Here is an 18,870-nt window from a genome sequence, read left to right on the forward strand (position 1 = left end):
AGTGGTTTAACCACAGGAGTCATTTTTCGTGTTTATAATTTACAACATCATGTAAAGCAGAGATAAAGTTAGGAGTATCGAATGTTTTGATCAGTTGACAGCTGTCAGTTTTCAAGGGAGAATTTCAGTTGTTTGTAACGACTGACATTAATATGGTGTTCTAATTTGGGAACATTTTTATTTTATTTACTTTGTTAGATTTTTTTTATTTTTACGTATTTTTCTTTTTTCTTTGTGTTAATCGACATATTTATGTATATTAACCAGTATATTAACGCATTTCATTTAATGTGATTGTGAACGACACACCCCATACCTATAGGTTTTCTGGCTCACAGGTATACTGGCATAAGTTGAGCCATGGCAGTATGGACCTTTAATATACATATGAGTGGTTCAGGTTTTGTTGGATAGTTAACTTGTGTTTGTTGCAGGAACGAAGTTTTGAAATTCTTTTTGATAATAGTGGGAGGTATGGCGGTAACTACAGGAAGTGTGCGGTAGCGGGTATTTTTTATCACTTTTTTTTGTTATTATTAATAGCCGTGACAAATTGTCTGAATAAGCACTGCGGTTTAGTCAGCTGCAGATAGCAGAAATACAGTAGGTATCAATAACATAATAGTCATTTATTTTTCAAGTTAATATTAATGGTTCTACGGGATTGTTCGAAGGAGTTACCGCGGCCCTGACACATAAAAGACCTACGATGGAACACGACGGTTTTTAGGCAGTAAGAGTCTGACACTCCCTCACCGCTGCTAACCCACAGCGGGAGGGGTCATTTGATGATTTTTGTCATCGTTAAAAAAAGCCACGAGCTGCTAATACAAGGCCGTTCAAAAAACAATCAATTAGTTAACTCATTATTACAAGTATTAGGTATGTAATAATCATTAAAACGACATGTTTACTTTATCATTAATTTTATGAAGTCACGGTATTAATTATGGAGTTGTGACGTTTAATAAATCTCATTTCTGATGTCCAGTGATTGTTAAACTATTGGAATAATGTCAATAGTCAATTGTAATTCTATCATCATCATCATCATAAGCCTATCGCAGTCCACTGCTGGACATAGGCCTCTCCAAGTGCACGCCACTGAGATCTATATAATATTTCATTTCTATATAATATTATTTCTATATCTTTACTGCGGTTTCACCCCTTTTTACTACCCATTGATCAAACTAATACCTACACTATTATTTAGACTTCTATTTCGAAAGATTGAGAACAACTGACTCCACAGGTCATACATACAACCCTATTAATAAAATTTTCATTATCATCATAACTGTGGAAACTCGTATTTATTCGTTTCTTAACATGAAAACTATAATAACGTGTTTACTATTATTCAGTCTAAACTTAATAGGTGAGCAAGCCATATTATAAAAAATTGTTAGTTGATTCGACTTGGAGACCGAGTGCTCATTGGCCAAATCCGGCTTCGAACAGTTCATACAGTTTTTTTTTTAATAAGTTGTATTATTACTATATTTTATCAAAATTCAGAAGTATTTGCTTGAAAGAGTAACAAACATACCTCTAATGTCGGATTACAGTCCTAGTGGGCTATGAGAGTGAAAGAATAGAGAGTGCACCTGTGTCTGCGCAAATGCTTGTGCACTATGATATGCCCTGCAGCTGACTGATTTCCTTATGAGAACGGCTGCAATGACCGACAATCAGTTGGAAAGCCATTATTATTATTACTGCCAGGACTTTAAATACTTAAACATTACACTTCTTCGTTTTTAAGCGCACAATACGGCCCTCGCTCAGCATAATGCTGCGACTCGAAACGAGACAGAGTCCCAGCGCAGGTTTTCAGCGATTTAACTTTTTTGTTTTATTAATGTAAATATTAACTATTTAACAGAGTGTTCGTTCAGATGTGATTACAAGTATAGTGTAGTTGCGAAGGGATGGTTCAAACACTTCGTAGTGCCAGCTACCTGGTTCGATGCTCGATTACGCTGTGCTCTTGAAGGTAATAGAATATTCTTTATTTTACACCAAACAATATAGAAAAGGAGAAACAATATAGAATAATAAGAACGAATATGTGTCTTCTTTCCAAGTATATCTTGGACTCCATTGGTTGATTAAGGGTGAAGAAAGAAATCTTGAAAAGATTCTCCTAATTTTACTTAAGCGACATACGATTCACATTCGACTGAGATCCAATCCCATCATCTTATATGCACTGTACAAAATGATTTACTTCTATCACCAGGTGCAGTACTACTTTCTCCAATCTCACCTGAATTGGAAGCTGAAATGACACAAATTTTGAAAAATTTCTTTACATCAGAGTCTGAAGTTTTTACTGGAATCCATGCCACTATCTCGAATGGCAATTATTATTCAATGGAAGGTATGTACGTAAATCAAACTCAAAACTCTTTTTTTACTAATATAGAGTACCTAATTGTTATTTTGTAAAATCAATTTCTGTAACAAAAAGCCAGTAAGACTGATTCACAATTCCTTAAATTCCTATTTCTCACTCTGAGCCAGGAGACAGCAATATATAAAAAACATTTTAGTGACTCAAGAAGGAAATAATAATATTATTATCAGTGAGCTCTCTCTCTCTTTGCTTAAAAGTTGCTTCATCGAAAACTAATATATTTTTCACATTATCAAAGTCTGATAGAAAATTAAGAAAGAATATAAGCGTTTTAAGACGCATATACACTTCAACAATATAAACATGAGAAATTGCGTCATAAAACGCGCAATACGGCCCTCGCTCCGCACAACGCTGCGACGAAACGAGACAGATCCTAGCGCTGGTTTTTAGCGATCCCAAAGGGTTCACACTAATTCATATTTTACAGGAATTCCAATTATCGACATTCAATTACCCTGGGCAGACAATGAACCAGATAACAAAGATAATAAAGAAAGATGTATAACTTTTAATGGCAATGGAGATCTAGCTGACAGAATGTGTGAAGACACGAGACCTTATATCTGCTATCGAGCTGGCAGTAAAGAGGCGAAGACCAATGAGTGTGGGACTGTTGATAGCGGTAAACATTTATAGTAATAGTATTAAGGTTTTTATTATGGGAAATCATCAAATGACTCCTCCCGCTGTGGGTTAGCAGCATGTGGAAGTGACAGACTCATCATCCTCCGAGCCTTTTCCCAATCATGTTGGGGTCGGCTTCCAGTCTAACCGGATTCAGCTGAGTACCAGTGCTTTACAAGAAGCGACTGCCTATCTGACCTCCTTAACCCAGTTACCCGGGCAACCCGATACCCCTTGGTTAGACTGGTGTCAGACTTACTGGCTTCTGACTACCCGTAACGACTGCCAAGGATTTTCGATGACAGCCGGGACCTACAGTTTAACGTGCCATCCGAAACACAGTCAATGGCGTCTAAGATATACTTAGAAAGTACATACAAACTTAGAAAAGTTGCATTGGTACTTGCCTGACCTGGGATCGAACCCGCGCCCTCATACTTGAGAGGTTGGTCCTTTACCCACTAGGCCACCACGACAATGACAATGGAAGTGATAGACTCTTACTGACTAAAACCCATCATGTTCCTTCGGAGGCCTTTTATGTACCAGGGAACTCTTTCGCACAATCCCGCAGCAGTTATTGGTTTGCTTCCAGTTTTAACTAGATGTAGTTAAGTACCAGTGTTTCACATGGAACGATTATATTATCTATCTGATACCTTCAACCTAGTTATTCGGGCAAACCTGATACCCCTTTGCAAGATAAGCTGTCAGATATTGGGATTCCGGACTTCTCATAATGACTACCAAATGAAAACGGGGATCTACTAGTTTAACGTGCCTTTAGCGACACTTAGGAACTTGTCATGACAAGATGGTCCCATCGATACGCATTAAGTTAAATAAATCAAACACATATATACAAATGGATTGCTGTTCGTTATTCTGACTAAAACTGAGAGTGACTGGACCGATTTGGCTTATTTTGATTTTTAAATTATTTTATAGGGCCAGGGAAGGTTTAAACGTTAAGAGGTACCTACGCGGGATTAGATAGTTTTTAATGATTTTACTCTCTGTTTACCTTATATTTCAGCATACCGCCTCGACAAACGAACAAAAAGTTGCTACAAGTTTCACAGAGTATAGAACATTTGCTCGAGCCCACTTCGCTTGTTCAGCCGAAGGCGGCCATCTTGTTATAATAAACAGCGAGACAGAAGCCAAGGTCTTGAAAGAACTCTTTGCAAAGAACCCTGCTATTACAATGCCGGGGGTGTTTTGGAAAGATGTGGCCTTTGTTGGTTTCCAGGATTGGGGTGAACGGGGAGAATGGAGGACTATTCATGGTAATGACAGAATAAGTCTGCACTAAATGACTACAACCAATTTATTGCAACTGCAGTTAGTTGGTCATTTCGTGAAGACTTTGTTTAGGTTTCTATACATTTTTCAATTTAGTCGAAAGAATTTAATATTATACTTAGAGACTACTGACTAAAAATGACAAAAACTGTTGAAGATCAAAACAATTATAAGTTTTTAACCAGCTCCAATTGCCCATTCTAATATTAAGATTTTTTTTTTAAATATATCCTGCTATCAACGGTTTGTCTATTTTTTTACAGGAGAAACGCTAGCAGAGGCTGGTTATGACAAGTTTTCTCTCGGTGAACCACTCAATGCAACTACTGGTGAGTTCTGTGGCTCCATCTACCGGACAGCTATGCTGAATGACCTGTGGTGTGACAAACCAGCTCCTTTCATTTGCGAGAAGAACCCTGACTATCCAGCAGTCTGCCATCCTTTGACTGATGAGAAAACTAAGCCAACAAAAAATAAAGATTAAGGGAGAAATGATTAATTAACTATTAAAGAGAGAGAAGTATGGGTACATTGCTAGTTGTTTTTTTTTCAGTCGCTTCTTGTTAAATACTAGAACTCAGCATCCCGTTTGAATGGAAACCCCTAAACTGAAATGAAATGAAATGAAATGAAATGAAATGAAATGAAATGAAATGAAATGAAATGAAATGAAATGAAATTGAAATGAAATGAAATGAAATGATTGGGTTCAGAATTAACAAACCATTTTAGTATGAATGACTTGTTTTCCATTTGGAATCTGGCAGAACTTTCTTTAACGAATGATATTTCATAGGGATCACTTGTAGAAGAAAGTTTCCGCAGCGTTCAGTAATTCCATCAAAGCCATTGGACAAGGCACATCATCATCTGCCTAGCCTTTTCCCAACTATGTTGGGGTCGGCTTCCAGTCTAACCGGATGCAGCTGAGTACCAGGGTTTACCATTACCAGGGGGTATCATTGGACAAGGCACATAAAAAATATTTAAGATCCTTAGCTTACTATACTTAGGTACACTTTCATTTCCCTCAGAAGCCAACGAACCGCAACAAGCAGCACTTACATAAAAATATCATAAAATACATGAAAAGGTAGAGCAAATAAGACCTATGTTTGATCATTTATTTCATCATCACAAATAGCAGGATATTTAGGATTCTTTTCACATATAAAAGCATGGGGTTCTTCACAGTTAACATCGTTTAGTTCAGCATTTCTATATACGGAGCCGCAATTGTCTCCACCTATGGGATTGTTGTTTGGTTCACCTTCAGCGAACGTTGCGTAGCCGGCTGCTTCGAGAGTTTCACCTGAAAATAAAATACGAGTGCAATGTTTCTTCATCATTTGTTTAGGCGTGTTTCAATCTTCAGTTTTAAGTCTAGTTTTTTCAGATAAGTTATTGGCAATCTTGTCGTAAAAGTACAAGCACGCGCGTATAGTCTATACTTCATGCGTATCTGCTTTGAAAATACCAAAAAATTGTTTTTTCGCTGCGATTTCTGTTATATTTCGAGCAGGCTGCAGGTTTGACAAAACTATACCAGCGTTTCAGTTGGTGCGACTAGCTATCTCACCTCATCAGTAAGCTAATACAATTGGTTTGAGCCAGAAAAAACAGATAACTTTTGACCACTTTTGAATCATCAGTTTCAAAGCCCGATCAAAATATCGACTGACTTAAAATTTGCTGTATATATTACTAGTTTCCGCAAGCGGCTTCGCCCGCGTGGTGTGTTGATAAAAAGTAGCCTATGTGTTAATCCAGGGTATCACCTATCTACGTACCAAATTTCAACCAAATCGGTCCAGCCGCTTTTGCGTGAAAGAATAACAAACATACATCCACACATTCTCACAAACTTTCACATTTATAATATAAGTCGGATATGAGTCTATGTATAAAGTTGCTTACCATGAATACTCCTCCATTCACCATCATCACCCCATTTATTCACTCCAACAAAAGCTACATACTTATCGAAGTTTCCGATCATACTGGTAGCTGGATAATTGGAGAACAACTCCCTAATGACTTGGGCTTCTTCATCATTGTTGATGATGGTCAGGTAGCCACCTTCGGCGGAGCAGGCGAGGTACGCATTGGAGAAGGTACGAGCTTCAGTATGAAACTTGTAGCAACTGTTTGTTCGTTTGTCGTAGTCGTATTCTGAATTAGAATAATATTTTTTACACATGTTGAAAACTGTTTGTGTGCTTGCATCCTAAAGGCATTGATTTGAAAAATTCTTTCTGTTTTGGAAACTTACATTCTTACAGTAACATATGCTATATTTTATCCCATTATGGCAGTAGTTCCCACGGCATGCGGATAAAACTCCGGAAAAACCAGTCAATAATAAATGATTGATATCAATATTGATGTTGTTTATTATGTCACTGATCCATAGCTGTTTTGTCTCTTTGGTCTTCCACCAACCTTTCTCGTCATTTTTTAGGGATTGACATTGAAATTGAGAATAGAACCGCATAATTAGGAATCTTTACCTGGTTTAGGTCCACAATCATCAATTTCTCCTGTTAAATTCTGTGGCTTGAAGCAAAAGTATGGGAGCGTCTTATTGCAGTTGACATCAGACAATAATGTATCTGAATTCATTGTTAGACATTGTTCGTTATTGTTTTTGTTGTCGGGTTCAGATTCTGCCCATCTGTGAGTTATTTCTGATAGAGGGATCCCTGAAGAAATAAAGGTATAATAAAATGAAAGGTTTTTATTTTATATAGACCTATAATTACAGGTGCTTAAGAAACGTCAAGCTAGTTGCGTGGTTCTGAAAAGTGGCATAACATTTTTATAAATTTACATGTAAAGACAATGAATAAAATATTCGCAGATCTGTATTTGGTTGTAGAGCAAGAGCTACTAGCGTCCAGATCTCCAAGTTATAGTCCAAACTAATATTATAAATGCGAAAGTAACTCTGTCTGTCTGTCTGTCTGTCTGTCTTTTCTTCACGCCTTAACTACTGAACCGATTTGTGTGAAATTTGGTACAGACATAGTTTGAAACTTGAGAAAGGACATAGGATAGTTTTTATTACAAAAAAAATAAAAATAAAATTATTCCGGACATATAGCGCCATATATTGGTCAAATCAAAAATCTGCTGGTAGTCACTATTCCACGCGAACGAAGTTGCGGGCAAAAGCTAGTGATTTAATAAAGAGGAATATTTTTTTGTTTGTTTTTAAAGAGCTCCCGAAGCTACTGAATCGATTTGAAAAGTTCCTATTGGGAATTTACGCTATCTTCATGTGACATAGGTTGTCTGGGTAAATATAATATTTCATCTGATGCAGATAAAACCGCAGAAAACCACTCTCTCTCTCTTACTCCACTGCAATGAGAAAAAATAAAAGAAACTTAAATAAACTTACCGTCAATTGACGAAAAATCTCCTTTGGCGAACGTGGCACTGATCCCAATGAAGACTTCCAATTCAAAGTCATCAGCTTCATCCAGAATATTGTTTATCAGTTTAGACATTACAACTAACTTGTAACGTGTAGATGGAGAGGCTAATATGGCACCTACAGCATAAATATTTTTAATTAAGAACAATAAAATACCTGTCTTTCTTTCCTGCTAAGTTTATTAAATGGTGGTGGGGCCAATTTTCCTGATTTGCTCTGCACTTTTTCTCTCGACTCTAGCACTCCTTCTTGTCTTTTCAAACTAGATCTCTCTACCTAGTTTTGGGGTGAATTCTAGATTTTCAATAAAACAATAAAATAACGAAAACCTGAATAAAATTTATCTTTCGATATATTATTAGCACGCGTTTGAGCCAGCGCTAAGCGTGGTGATTAACGATTAATTAGAGAAGGATTGACCTTCTCTGTGTGAGAGAAGGCCTGTGCCAAGAGTGGGACGATAAAAAGGCTGATGATGAGGTACAGTTGAAAACATAGACTTACCTTCAAGAGAACATCTTAGGCGAGCGTCATACCAGGTGGCTGGTATTTGTTGATATTTGAACCAGCCTCCTGCGATACTACTGTATTTGTACTCACATCCGAACTTCTCACTGCCTTTAATAAAACATAAAAAAACTGTATATGAGAATATTAATAAAACTGTGAATCACCTCATCAGCATCATCTTTTGGAAGGCGCGTTTTTTGGGTCCTGAATAATATTTGAACGTCTTTGGAAGTGGTTATCGGTGTGAGTTAGAATCTAGAAAGGCTGACAGCCAATCTTACCAAGGGGTATCGGATAGTCCGGGTGACTGATTTGAGGAGTTTAGATAAGCAGTCACTCCATATTATATTCCATAAAACATTGTTATTGAGCTGCATTTAATTTAATGGCGTCCACGGCTGATTTTGGTCACGACGGCTGTTCTCATTTAAGGAGATGAGCCAGGACATATTATAGTGCACGAGCATTTGCGCAGCCACAGGTGCACTCACTGTTCCTTCACTCTCATAGCCCGATGGGACGGCAATCCGACACGACCGGAAAGAGATCAGCTGCATTAGGTAAGACTTAAAGGCTTAAAATCTTACCTGTGGAATCAATAAAAGTAAATGATATTAATGCTAAGCACTTGGAAATAAAAGATATGGCTAAAGCAGTCTCCATTTCAAATGGAGCAAACGATAATATTCTAAATTAAAAATAAATCTTTACCCTTAACACTATTTTATAGTAAATCAATTACTTGATGGTATTGGTTAAGGAAGCTTGTCAAATGTTACTTAATTTAGGGTTCCGTTATTATTGTGAAAAACCCTCACAAAGTATTTATATACTCTTTAAACTACATAAAGTCTAATTAAAGTGACATACCTGTCTTTCATGAGAAAGATTGATCAATATCATATCATTTACCTTACTGAAGCTATCCCTAATAATCTCTGTATCCGATTTTAATATGTATCTATGTACAACTTTACAAATTAATATTAATCTTTTTTGTAGAGAACCCAGTACAAATAATATTTTAGTTGATCATTAAATTATTTATATAACACACAGGCCTTGTTTAATGCGTAAAATGCATTATTTTCTATGGCAATTGTTCATAATGTTATAGATATAATAATTGGAGTGAAATATTTTCATGGTAGAAAGCCATAAAGTGCTGATAAGTGTATTCCATAAAGTCAAAAGCATTATTATCTGCCTAGCATTATACTTACTTTTTACTTCCGTAATTTTAATTCTCATCACACTTATTCGTAGTCTTTTCTTTATTTAAATGACAATTTTAATATTAAAGCGACTTCAAGACACTCAATTTGAAATAAATTCAATCACTCGAAAAGGTATATTTTAAGGTATATACCTAGGTGTTTATTTCTAGCGCTTTCTTTTAAAGACTTAATATCGATTCAAATAATGAAAATGTATAATCGAAAACTAAATGAATTGAGGCAAATAAAATCTTGATTTTCCAATTTTTAGGTAATAAGGGATTTCGTCTTTTTATTAAGAGTTACAGCTGCTCTTATTAAAGTCTGAAGTGACAGAGTAATTTTAAAAATTGAGTTTTATTTGAAATCTTGTAAAAAAGGTTTGAACATCAGTTTAAATTGAAATTGGTCCCTGACTTTTAATTATTTTTATCGATATATTGAAGCCCATCATTACACGTATCCAATTTATATTTTTACATGCATTATATTAGATCGGATAAAATTATACCTAATGACGTGCATAAAATCAATGGGTATTTTGCGGGTTCCAACATAGTTCGGAATTATTAAAAAAACAAAATACCCGCCGGCAAAAGGCGGGGACCAACAGAGGCTTATTTATAGTCATTTCGGTTGTGCACCATTTAGCAGAATTTTCGTTGGTGGCGGTCAAGGTGGTCCCCGCCTGCGATGCTTTCCATCAATATTTATAAATTATATTCAGTAAATTTGTATTCAAAATAAGTTTCTGTTTATTTAACTATCGATTACGAACACATATTGTAGTGTATTTTAATATAGGTATTGTTTAAACGGTATTACATAATTAGTTTTTAGCATTTGATTGATCAATATTATTGTGGGGCTTGTTTTACTCTTTTTTTAGTGTGCAGTCGGGTATTTTGTTTTTTTAATAATAATTCTTTTGTTTATAACTTTTTAGCTGTTTTTATTTAACGAAAATGTTGTAGATGTAGAAGACTATGTATATGTAAGTACCATTTTAAATTATTTCGACGACATTTGGCTTTAGATTACGAGTGATGTTACTCCGCAACATAAATTTACCGCCAATCTGGACTGTTGGTAGTGAAGAAGAAAAAGAATTAGGAAGCTATTACCCGCAGTTTCTGTGGCCGCTACAGAATTCTTATTACATTCTAATTTGATTGATCAATATTATTGTGGGGCTTCTTTATAAGTTTCGCGTCAGACGACGAAGTATCGAAAAAATCGCTATTTAGAGACGACCGTCAACGACGTGTGCCCTTATGCGTGTGCCCGCATTCGGGCTGTATCACAGATTATATAATAGTTACTACGTAACAGATAAATCACTCCATACAAAAAAGTCCATACCTACTGTTATAAGCACCTACAAGTTCCCCAACTACCTACAAATTCCTAGCTGCGTTATAAAATGAACCTTAAAAGCTCGAGCGCTTGACTGTTATTCCAATGCGATAGCGCACAGTTCAGTGACCGCAACCGTGCCGCGGTCGTGCTAAGGGTTGCTTCTTACAATTTATTAATATTTAAGTAGGAAAACAAAGTTACGCTTATTTTAAGATAGCCTTTTTTAAAACTGAGTTTTAAAATAAAAAGTAATATCAAGAATATTTTTCTACCTACTTACACTCGAGATGTGTTTTGATCTACAAAACTCACAATACAGTTCATATAACTAAGTAGGTATCTAAAGTAAAATAAGTACCTAATGATCTTTGTTGTTAAAATCATAAAGTATCTCTAGATAAGTATTAATTTATTTAAAAAAAATTGAATTACTAGATAAGTTCATAAATATATAATGTTTCTAAATCTTACAATAGTCGCATATAAACCAACACAACTCAAAATAATCCATCAGTTTGTTAGGTAGCTTAAAAAACCTAATAAAAACTAACAGCATAACATGCCACGAAATAAAAATAATAATATTAGAACGCGCGCGGTGCGTGTGACTATTGAAAGCCCTGAGCCGCGTGGGGCTACCGGTAACCCAGCGAGCGGTAGGCATTTATCGCGCGCAAGTACGTCGAGTGAAAGAGGCCTGGCTGTATACTCGAGCATATCCCCCTCCGCACCGCGCCGCGCGCCGCATGCCAGGCCACGCCCTATCTTTTTGCTTGCTAACGCATGAGTTGCTTTGCGTTGACGCAGAATTAACATGTTCCCGTGGGAATTTTGAGAAAAAACGTATCCTATATTAATTACTCCCGTGATTGAAATGAATCTAATGATACCGCATACATATTTTTTTAAAGGGAAATTTAGAAAAAATATCCCGTGGGACTTTTAGGATAAAATGTATCCTATGACACTCCCGTAATCAAGACAAATCTAACGATACCTCATACATCAAAATCCATCAAGCCGTTTAGGCTACAGGAGGTCACAAAGGAACAGACATACATACATACTTACATACACTCGAAAAACATTACCCTCCTTCTTTGGCAGTCGGGTAAAAAGGTTAGGATGAGAGCGAGTGATGCGCCTTGGTTTAGATAAACGCACGATTTATCGACACATGTCTTGTGCTATTGTGACTATTGATAACTACTCTAATAGTAAGGAGGTAAAGTTTGTGTGTTTGAGCTGCAAGGACAGATCTCTGAATCATTGAACGGATTTGAAAATTCTGTTACCAATAGAAAGTCACGTTAATTTACATTTTCTTAAGCTATAGTTACATAATTCTGGTAAAGACATTATTTCTTCAGTGTTTTTGTGCTTCACTCAATACACACATAAACCGACTTTCCACACAGGTGTTTATTTCGGATATTTATACCTATTTTTAAATGATGTTTCAGTACCTACTTAAACATCATTTCAACATCAAAGTTATAGTAAAATTGTTTTCCACGAGTATTCGATACACTTGTACCAAACATTCTTAGAAGTCGTTTTAACTTATTTTGTTAACCTGTATATTCATATAGCTCGGACCACTGGACCAGATAATACACGGACAAACATACTGACGTTAAGCGGCCGTGACTTTGTTGTGTATTATTAGATTTTTGTATGTATGTAGGTAGGTATATCACTACAGTATTATAAAACAAAGAAGTCCTGTTTGTTTGTGTGTCAGTTCGCGTTGAACTCAAAAACTAGTCATCATCATCATCTCCAAGCCCTTTCCCAACTATGTTGCGGTCGGCTTCCAGTCTAACCGGATCTCAAGAACTAGTATTATAAAAATATTTTCAGGTATAACTGAAGGTCCATGTAAATTCGCATAGGTTTTCTTTTTACAGTATAAATCACGATGTACTTATTTATAGGATACATAGATTATTCAGCAAAGATTGTCAACTTATTAGTCTTAAATGCCTTGAAGCGCTTTCACACTAGAGGATTTTGAGACGTTACGTTTGTGACACATTCCACGCTTTATAAAATATGTGACGTAGTTTCTTCTTGAACCGAAAGTTGTCAATAAAAATATTGATAGAAAACTATCATACATTATTAAATACACTTTTTAACGATGGCAAAAAACATCAAATGACCCCTCCCGCTGTGGTTTAGCAGCAGTGAGGGAGTGTCAGATTTTTACTGACAAAAAATCCATCGCGTTCCTTCGTAGGCCTTTTATGTACCAGGGCCGCGGTAACTCTTTCGAACCCGCAGCTACATATTATATACACTTACTACACCTAACATTTACATTAATGTTAAAAAATTGCAACAAAAGCATCACCGCCCACCAGAATGTCAATTTTTTGTGGTCACTCGTAGGTATAAGCGCTGCAACGCCCATATCTGGAAAACCAAGTAGGTAAATCCACTAAAAGGAAAATCTCATCACTCAGCTATCAATTTTCGCTCCAAATAATTTTAATGACTGTTTCAAAATGGTACTCCAAATACACACTACACACACATACAAAAGAATGCCGTGTTAGTTACTCATTTTATAACTCACGAACGGCTGAACAGATTTGGCTGAAAATTGGTAGGGAGGAACCTTAGAACCAGGAAAAGAATATATGCCACCATTCGGCCACGGGAAGCAGGTCCTAGAAAAGGTAAAAGCTAGTAGGTAATAAAAAGAATTCCTAAAAATATAGTTGTTACCTCTTCTTCTAAATCAGAAATAAACTTCCCAATACGTTCGACGTATCACTGTCGAACATTTGGAAAGCTCTAAACTGCAATAAAAATAATGGTGTACCAACATTGAACGATAAGAGCAAAAAGCGGACAGATAACGGATTGGCTTTTTCTAGCCAGCCGAGGTATTTCAGCGGTTTTACAGAGAGCTGAAAAACTTATGGAGTGGGTACTAATTTCAGATTTTTTGAGAGTTTAAAAGGGAAGTCGTTCTGGATTATTGATTGAAGCACCCACCTCACAATACGAGAGTGCGAGTTCAATTCCAGGTCAGACAAGAACCAACTTAATCTTTCTAAGTTATATACAATTTCTAATTTTAATTTTATCTTAAACACCGCTGACTGGGTAAATGTATCAGGGAACAATTCAGATCAATCACCCATGTGCAAATAAATGCCAAAAGATATAAAAACGTTTTGAGTTTTGTAGAACTTTTAAATCCTTTATTTTAATGGTTGCTCGAGTAACTGGTTGAGAAGATCGGATAGCCAGTCACTTCGTGTAAAATGTTGGTACTCAGCTGCTTTAGGTTAGGCTGTCAACATAATTTTAATAATGCTAGGCAGATAATGAGTTAGGACTGCTGAAAAACAAAATCTGAACATAATAAACCTCTTTCGTAGCTCCACGTGAAAACAGATGCTCTTTCAGTTTAAATAAACTGACGGTTTGCGAGAGAACGCGGTTATTTCAGGGAAAATGTTCCAGAAAATTGCGCTAGCCGGATTGTATGTACGTTTTCATTCAAACTGTAGACCTCAGAAATGGCTTGATTGCGTCACTGCTTTCAATGAAACTAATGAAGCTAGTTCTTTTGAAATTGGTCAAAATGTGTGGTTCGTGAGAATTTTCTTTTGAGTTTTTTTGAAAATGTGGTTTTAGTTGAGTCAATTCAAATGTTCTGGTGATTATTTGAATAGTAAATTAACACTTCTAAGAAAAGTATGGTATGTCTCCATATGCAGGGAAGGATTGAGGGTTAGTCGTCATGATTGTTCAAAATGAGTTTCTGACATTTTAAGTAAAATTTTCATAATAATGACAAAGTTCAAAAGTGAAAGTCAAATAATTTTTATTTCATTTAGGCATTTAGGTGCAGGCACTTATGAACGACAAAAATATAGAATACGTTTGATTCTTGTTGCCCATTTCAAAAGTAGCTTCCTATAGAGAAGAACTTGCAAGAAACTCCATTGTCATATCCAATTTAGCTAAAATAAATCTCTTTTTCAATTATTTTAGAAGTTTTTTTCTTCTATTTCAAATGGACATCTCACATTATTCCAAGATAGCCAAACTTCAAGAACCACATCATCATTAGACTCCCAGTGCTTTGTCGTCTAACTTCTGAATAAAGTAGTCTGCAAACTTCTGAGTGGAGTGGTCAACTTTCAAAAGAAATGTAGTCTTTAAAACTTTTGCTAGACGATACATTTTAATTTAAATGTTTCGAAGTTTTGCTCTTGAAACTGGACTTGAAGTTTGTTTGTGTGTCTTTTTAAGAGTTTTTTTATTTTTTATAATTAATTAAATTAACTAGTTTGTGTGTCTTTTTAGGACTTTTTTCTTATTTGTGAAATTAATTTATTAAATTAATTACATACAATAATGTATCTACAATATTGCATACAATAATGTATAGTATATCTTGACTTATCATTCAAAGTTTAGAAACACTAGCTTCTACCCGTAGTTTCACCCGCGATATGAAGGAACTACTTTGGGAACACATATCTACATAGATATAAAGTAGCCTTTATATTATTCTGATATTTAAGCTATGTTACTGCCAAGTTTCATCAAGATCCATCCAGTTATTTCCATGAAAGAGCAACAAACACCAAACACACATACAAACTTTCGCATTTATAGTATTCGTAGGATTTTACTTAACAATAAATAAAACATAAAGTCAAACCAAGGTTTCCATTTTTTTGCTCACTCACAAAACTTATCATTACAGTATCGAAAGTTTGGTCAAGATTTTGTAACTTAAATCAAAATCTCCTTGTTTTATTGGCCTAATAGATTTTGTTATTAAAAGTTATTTCGTAAGAACTTTCAAATGGCTATACTTAAAGAAAATTGCGTATTAATTGTCGTTACATTAAAGATGACTGGCTAAAATGCTTTTATCTCAGGAAAGCGGGTAAGCCATACTTATGTACTATGTAAATGTACAAGCACACTGCCTTTGTATGATTCCGGAAACTGCCTTGTTGGTCTATCGGTCGCAAGCGAGGCTGCTGAGCACGAGATCTTGGGTTAGATTTCTGAGCAGGGCCCAAATCGCTTTGTGGGTTTTCGAAACTTTCACAAAGCAGCCCGGAGGCTGGAAGTTGGTGATTGATACACACATGCATGGGAGAGGACGTAAATTTCGGTCCTGCGCCTGATTTCTCTCCGGTGGTGTCGGACTGCCGTCGCGTGAAGGCGTAGTGTGTACTACTGTGTCTACGCAAATGCTCGTGCACTATAATATGTCCTGCGCAGTTGGCTAATCTCCTTACATCATCATCATCATCATCATCATCGCATCATGTTTCGGGGACTCGGCCACTAGGTACTGACCGCTTCCGAGGTTACGCATACAAAAACAATATTCATGTAATTTTCACCCACATATACCTATGACTCTCCCCCTAACTCAAAATAAAACATCGGCACTACTAAAATACTTGAAAAAATGATTTATTTATCCGTCCAATTCTACAGAAAATACAATGTCCACTGAAATAGATTTCTACAAAAGAGACAGGCTATAAATAATGAAATCAATACATTTGTCTCAATCCCAGTCTGACTCGAATTCTTCAAATAGGTCAGTTACGAAGATAGATAGAATCCAGTCGAGTTTGGAGCGTGATAGATAGATAATATGTCGTACAATGATATGGCCAAAATTGATATGTACGCTTCAATATTTTAATTTTATTAATACGTGTAATTAAGTAATATCTATTTTCCGTGGTTTTGCCTACTTCCGGATTACAATTATTCCATTCGTACCATCTGCACAACTTTGTGTATCTGAGTAAAAATTACTTATGGCAGTTCACAATAAATGAGCTTGTGTGTGTATTACATGCTTTCTGTGCTATATACCTACTGAAATATTTTTTCAGATCCTAGGTAATTATTATTTATTTAGCTATACATGAAAGAATGAAAAGGCTGAACCGATTGTTTTCACTGTGCATTTGCTTAACTATAAAGACCGTGAAGACGACTTTTGGATGCACTCCGAGACGTAATGATTCCTTAAGTCACTACTTAATGACGGATTGTCAAAGAAATCCTTCACTACGGAATGGCTTAAGTAACCTTTAAATGTCTCTCGCTTAAGGCTACTTTTGATGTTATTCTTAAGTAGGTCCCCTACAACGCGGGTGGAAACTTATTATAACCACCTATATGGGTTATCCAGCGACAGTATTCATAAAAGTACTCCCACATCACAAGGAAGGTTTGCAATCAGATTACCCCTATGTAGAATGTCAGTCATTTCCCTCAAGGGTCAAAGTCTATTTTAGAGCCTGAAATTGAAACAATTCGGTGTTGTCTGACCTTTTGAAGTAAGTCTATTAGCACGCAATTTTGGGTCTTCGTAAGATTAGCGGCAACTTAGGTCACTGGTATTTTCGTAGACCGCATAAAGATTACAACTATCCAAATATTTTCTACTATAAGTTTTACCGCGGTTTCACCCGCATCCTGATGGTCCCGATAGTCGAGAATTGAGCAGCTCTCCAACAGTTAGGTACCTAAATAATTGTTCAAATTGGTTTTGTAGTTTTGGAGTTGTTTGCATAAATACATAAAAAATCTCTTTTGTATATGGGCATAGATTATTTTCATTGGCTGTACGAACAATGTTCATTTGCCTATCCGCCATTTTGGCAGACGTGACATCTGTCACATACGTCAACCAAAGCCGTTTCTGGAGAAAGCTATTGTTTATTTTCTTTTTTTTTTGCACAGCAGGCTTATAGATTGACATCACCTCATACAACTAGTATTCACAAAGTTTTATCTACCATTAATTTTTAGTACGTCAAGCCAAAATGAACCTTATGTCATTACAATAAAGAGTAAACAATTTGAGTCACAACTTTCGCAAGTCATCAATTAATTTGTGAAGCGTCCACTACGACAAGTTTAAAATTGGAACTGAGAAAGTGATCGTTTAGCTTTTATTGTAAAGTAATAAAGATGATATTCGATTGAACAGTGAGGATAGTGACAGTAAAAATAAAGTTGTAGTATTGTAATCAGCAATAGTTTAGTATCAGTGTGTGAAAGTGAAACCGATTTCAAAGACATTAAGAAACAGGTCACGACCGTTTTACGATCCCATAATAGTATAGATTATGAAATGAAAGTGAAAATAATATATTTACATACAATTTCCCTTTTATCCTGTTATGGCCTGGTATTTTTATGTACATCATGTCAGTATTATAATTATTACCGACAGTTCTTGTGTGTTGAATAAGTCAACAAAAAACACACAGCTTCTAATGACGGTTTCATCCGCAACTTGAGGAAACTACTTCGTGCACCCGGATAAAATATAATATGTATGTATATAGCCTTCTTAATAAGCGGGCTATCTGACAAAGAAATATGATTTTTGAAATAGGCCCAGTAATTTCTGATAACAGTTAGTTCGTAAGCCGGGGAAGCCAGCTAATTTATAAATTAAAAAGACAATAACAAAATATCACCCTTCAATATTAATTAGAGTCATAAAAACAATAAATCTCGCCTCTATAAATAAATGGTATTAATAAATAACCATACCTAAGTAAAACGATTGTACAAACAAATTAATTAAATACAAATAATATATTAATCAAAGTCTATTACGGAATTCACGCAAATCGCTCGGAAATCTTATCGTTCTTCTGATGGATACAAATCGTTCATTCACATGGAGAACAAAATGACTAGCGGAGGTGCCATAACGGAAAAATCTCCTAAGAAAGTAGCGTGCCAATACGCGGGTGCTCGGGTGACGAGGAACGTTACTGTCTACGCCCTTAAATACACTTTCTTTGGACCTGACCATTTTTTGTAATACCAAAAATTAACGTTAACGTTGATTGTTTTCGTTATTCCCAGCATACGTATTTGATAGGCACGGATTTGAAGTAGGCATCTGACTCACCTGCATTATGCCATCTCCGCTCATCTTTCCTTATTCCATTCTCTGTTCA

General features: G+C 35.8%; 1 protein-coding gene and 1 non-coding gene across 2 annotated transcripts; one reads left to right on the top strand and one right to left on the bottom strand.

Annotated features, from left to right (window-relative positions):
- Positions 1–1,881: 1,881 nt before the first annotated feature.
- On the top strand, positions 1,882–4,846 carry LOC110376681 (uncharacterized; the record flags this gene model as incomplete). The annotated part of the gene is made up of 5 exons (XR_010277515.1): positions 1,882–1,999; positions 2,246–2,386; positions 2,853–3,047; positions 4,086–4,338; positions 4,618–4,846. It is a non-coding gene; the product is annotated as an uncharacterized LOC110376681 (transcript).
- Positions 4,847–5,462: 616 nt separating this feature from the next.
- Positions 5,463–8,996, bottom strand: LOC110376655 (macrophage mannose receptor 1). Its single transcript, XM_021335217.3, has 6 exons — positions 8,891–8,996; positions 8,298–8,411; positions 7,758–7,910; positions 6,865–7,056; positions 6,272–6,526; positions 5,463–5,666 (listed from the first exon to the last, which is right to left on the bottom strand). Exons 1-6 carry the CDS (start codon positions 8,964–8,966, stop codon positions 5,464–5,466), a joined length of 993 nt encoding a protein of 330 aa, XP_021190892.3. The 5' UTR covers positions 8,967–8,996; the 3' UTR covers position 5,463.
- Between the last annotated feature and the right edge of the window lie 9,874 nt (positions 8,997–18,870).

Source organism: Helicoverpa armigera, chromosome 21 (genome assembly GCF_030705265.1).
Source record: "Helicoverpa armigera isolate CAAS_96S chromosome 21, ASM3070526v1, whole genome shotgun sequence".
Classification (NCBI taxonomy): domain Eukaryota; kingdom Metazoa; phylum Arthropoda; class Insecta; order Lepidoptera; family Noctuidae; genus Helicoverpa; species Helicoverpa armigera.

Bases quoted from the DNA above. Each gene is read 5' to 3' on its own strand.
- LOC110376655 (XM_021335217.3), bottom strand. From the start codon at position 8,966: ATGGAGACTGCTTTAGCCATATCTTTTATTTCCAAGTGCTTAGCATTA. The intron at 7,911-8,297 runs GTAAGTCTATGT...TTTATGCTGTAG, and splicing joins CCTAAGATGTTCTCTTGAAG to GTGCCATATTAGCCTCTCCA. The intron at 5,667-6,271 runs GTAAGCAACTTT...TTTTATTTTCAG, and splicing joins TGAATGGAGGAGTATTCATG to GTGAAACTCTCGAAGCAGCC.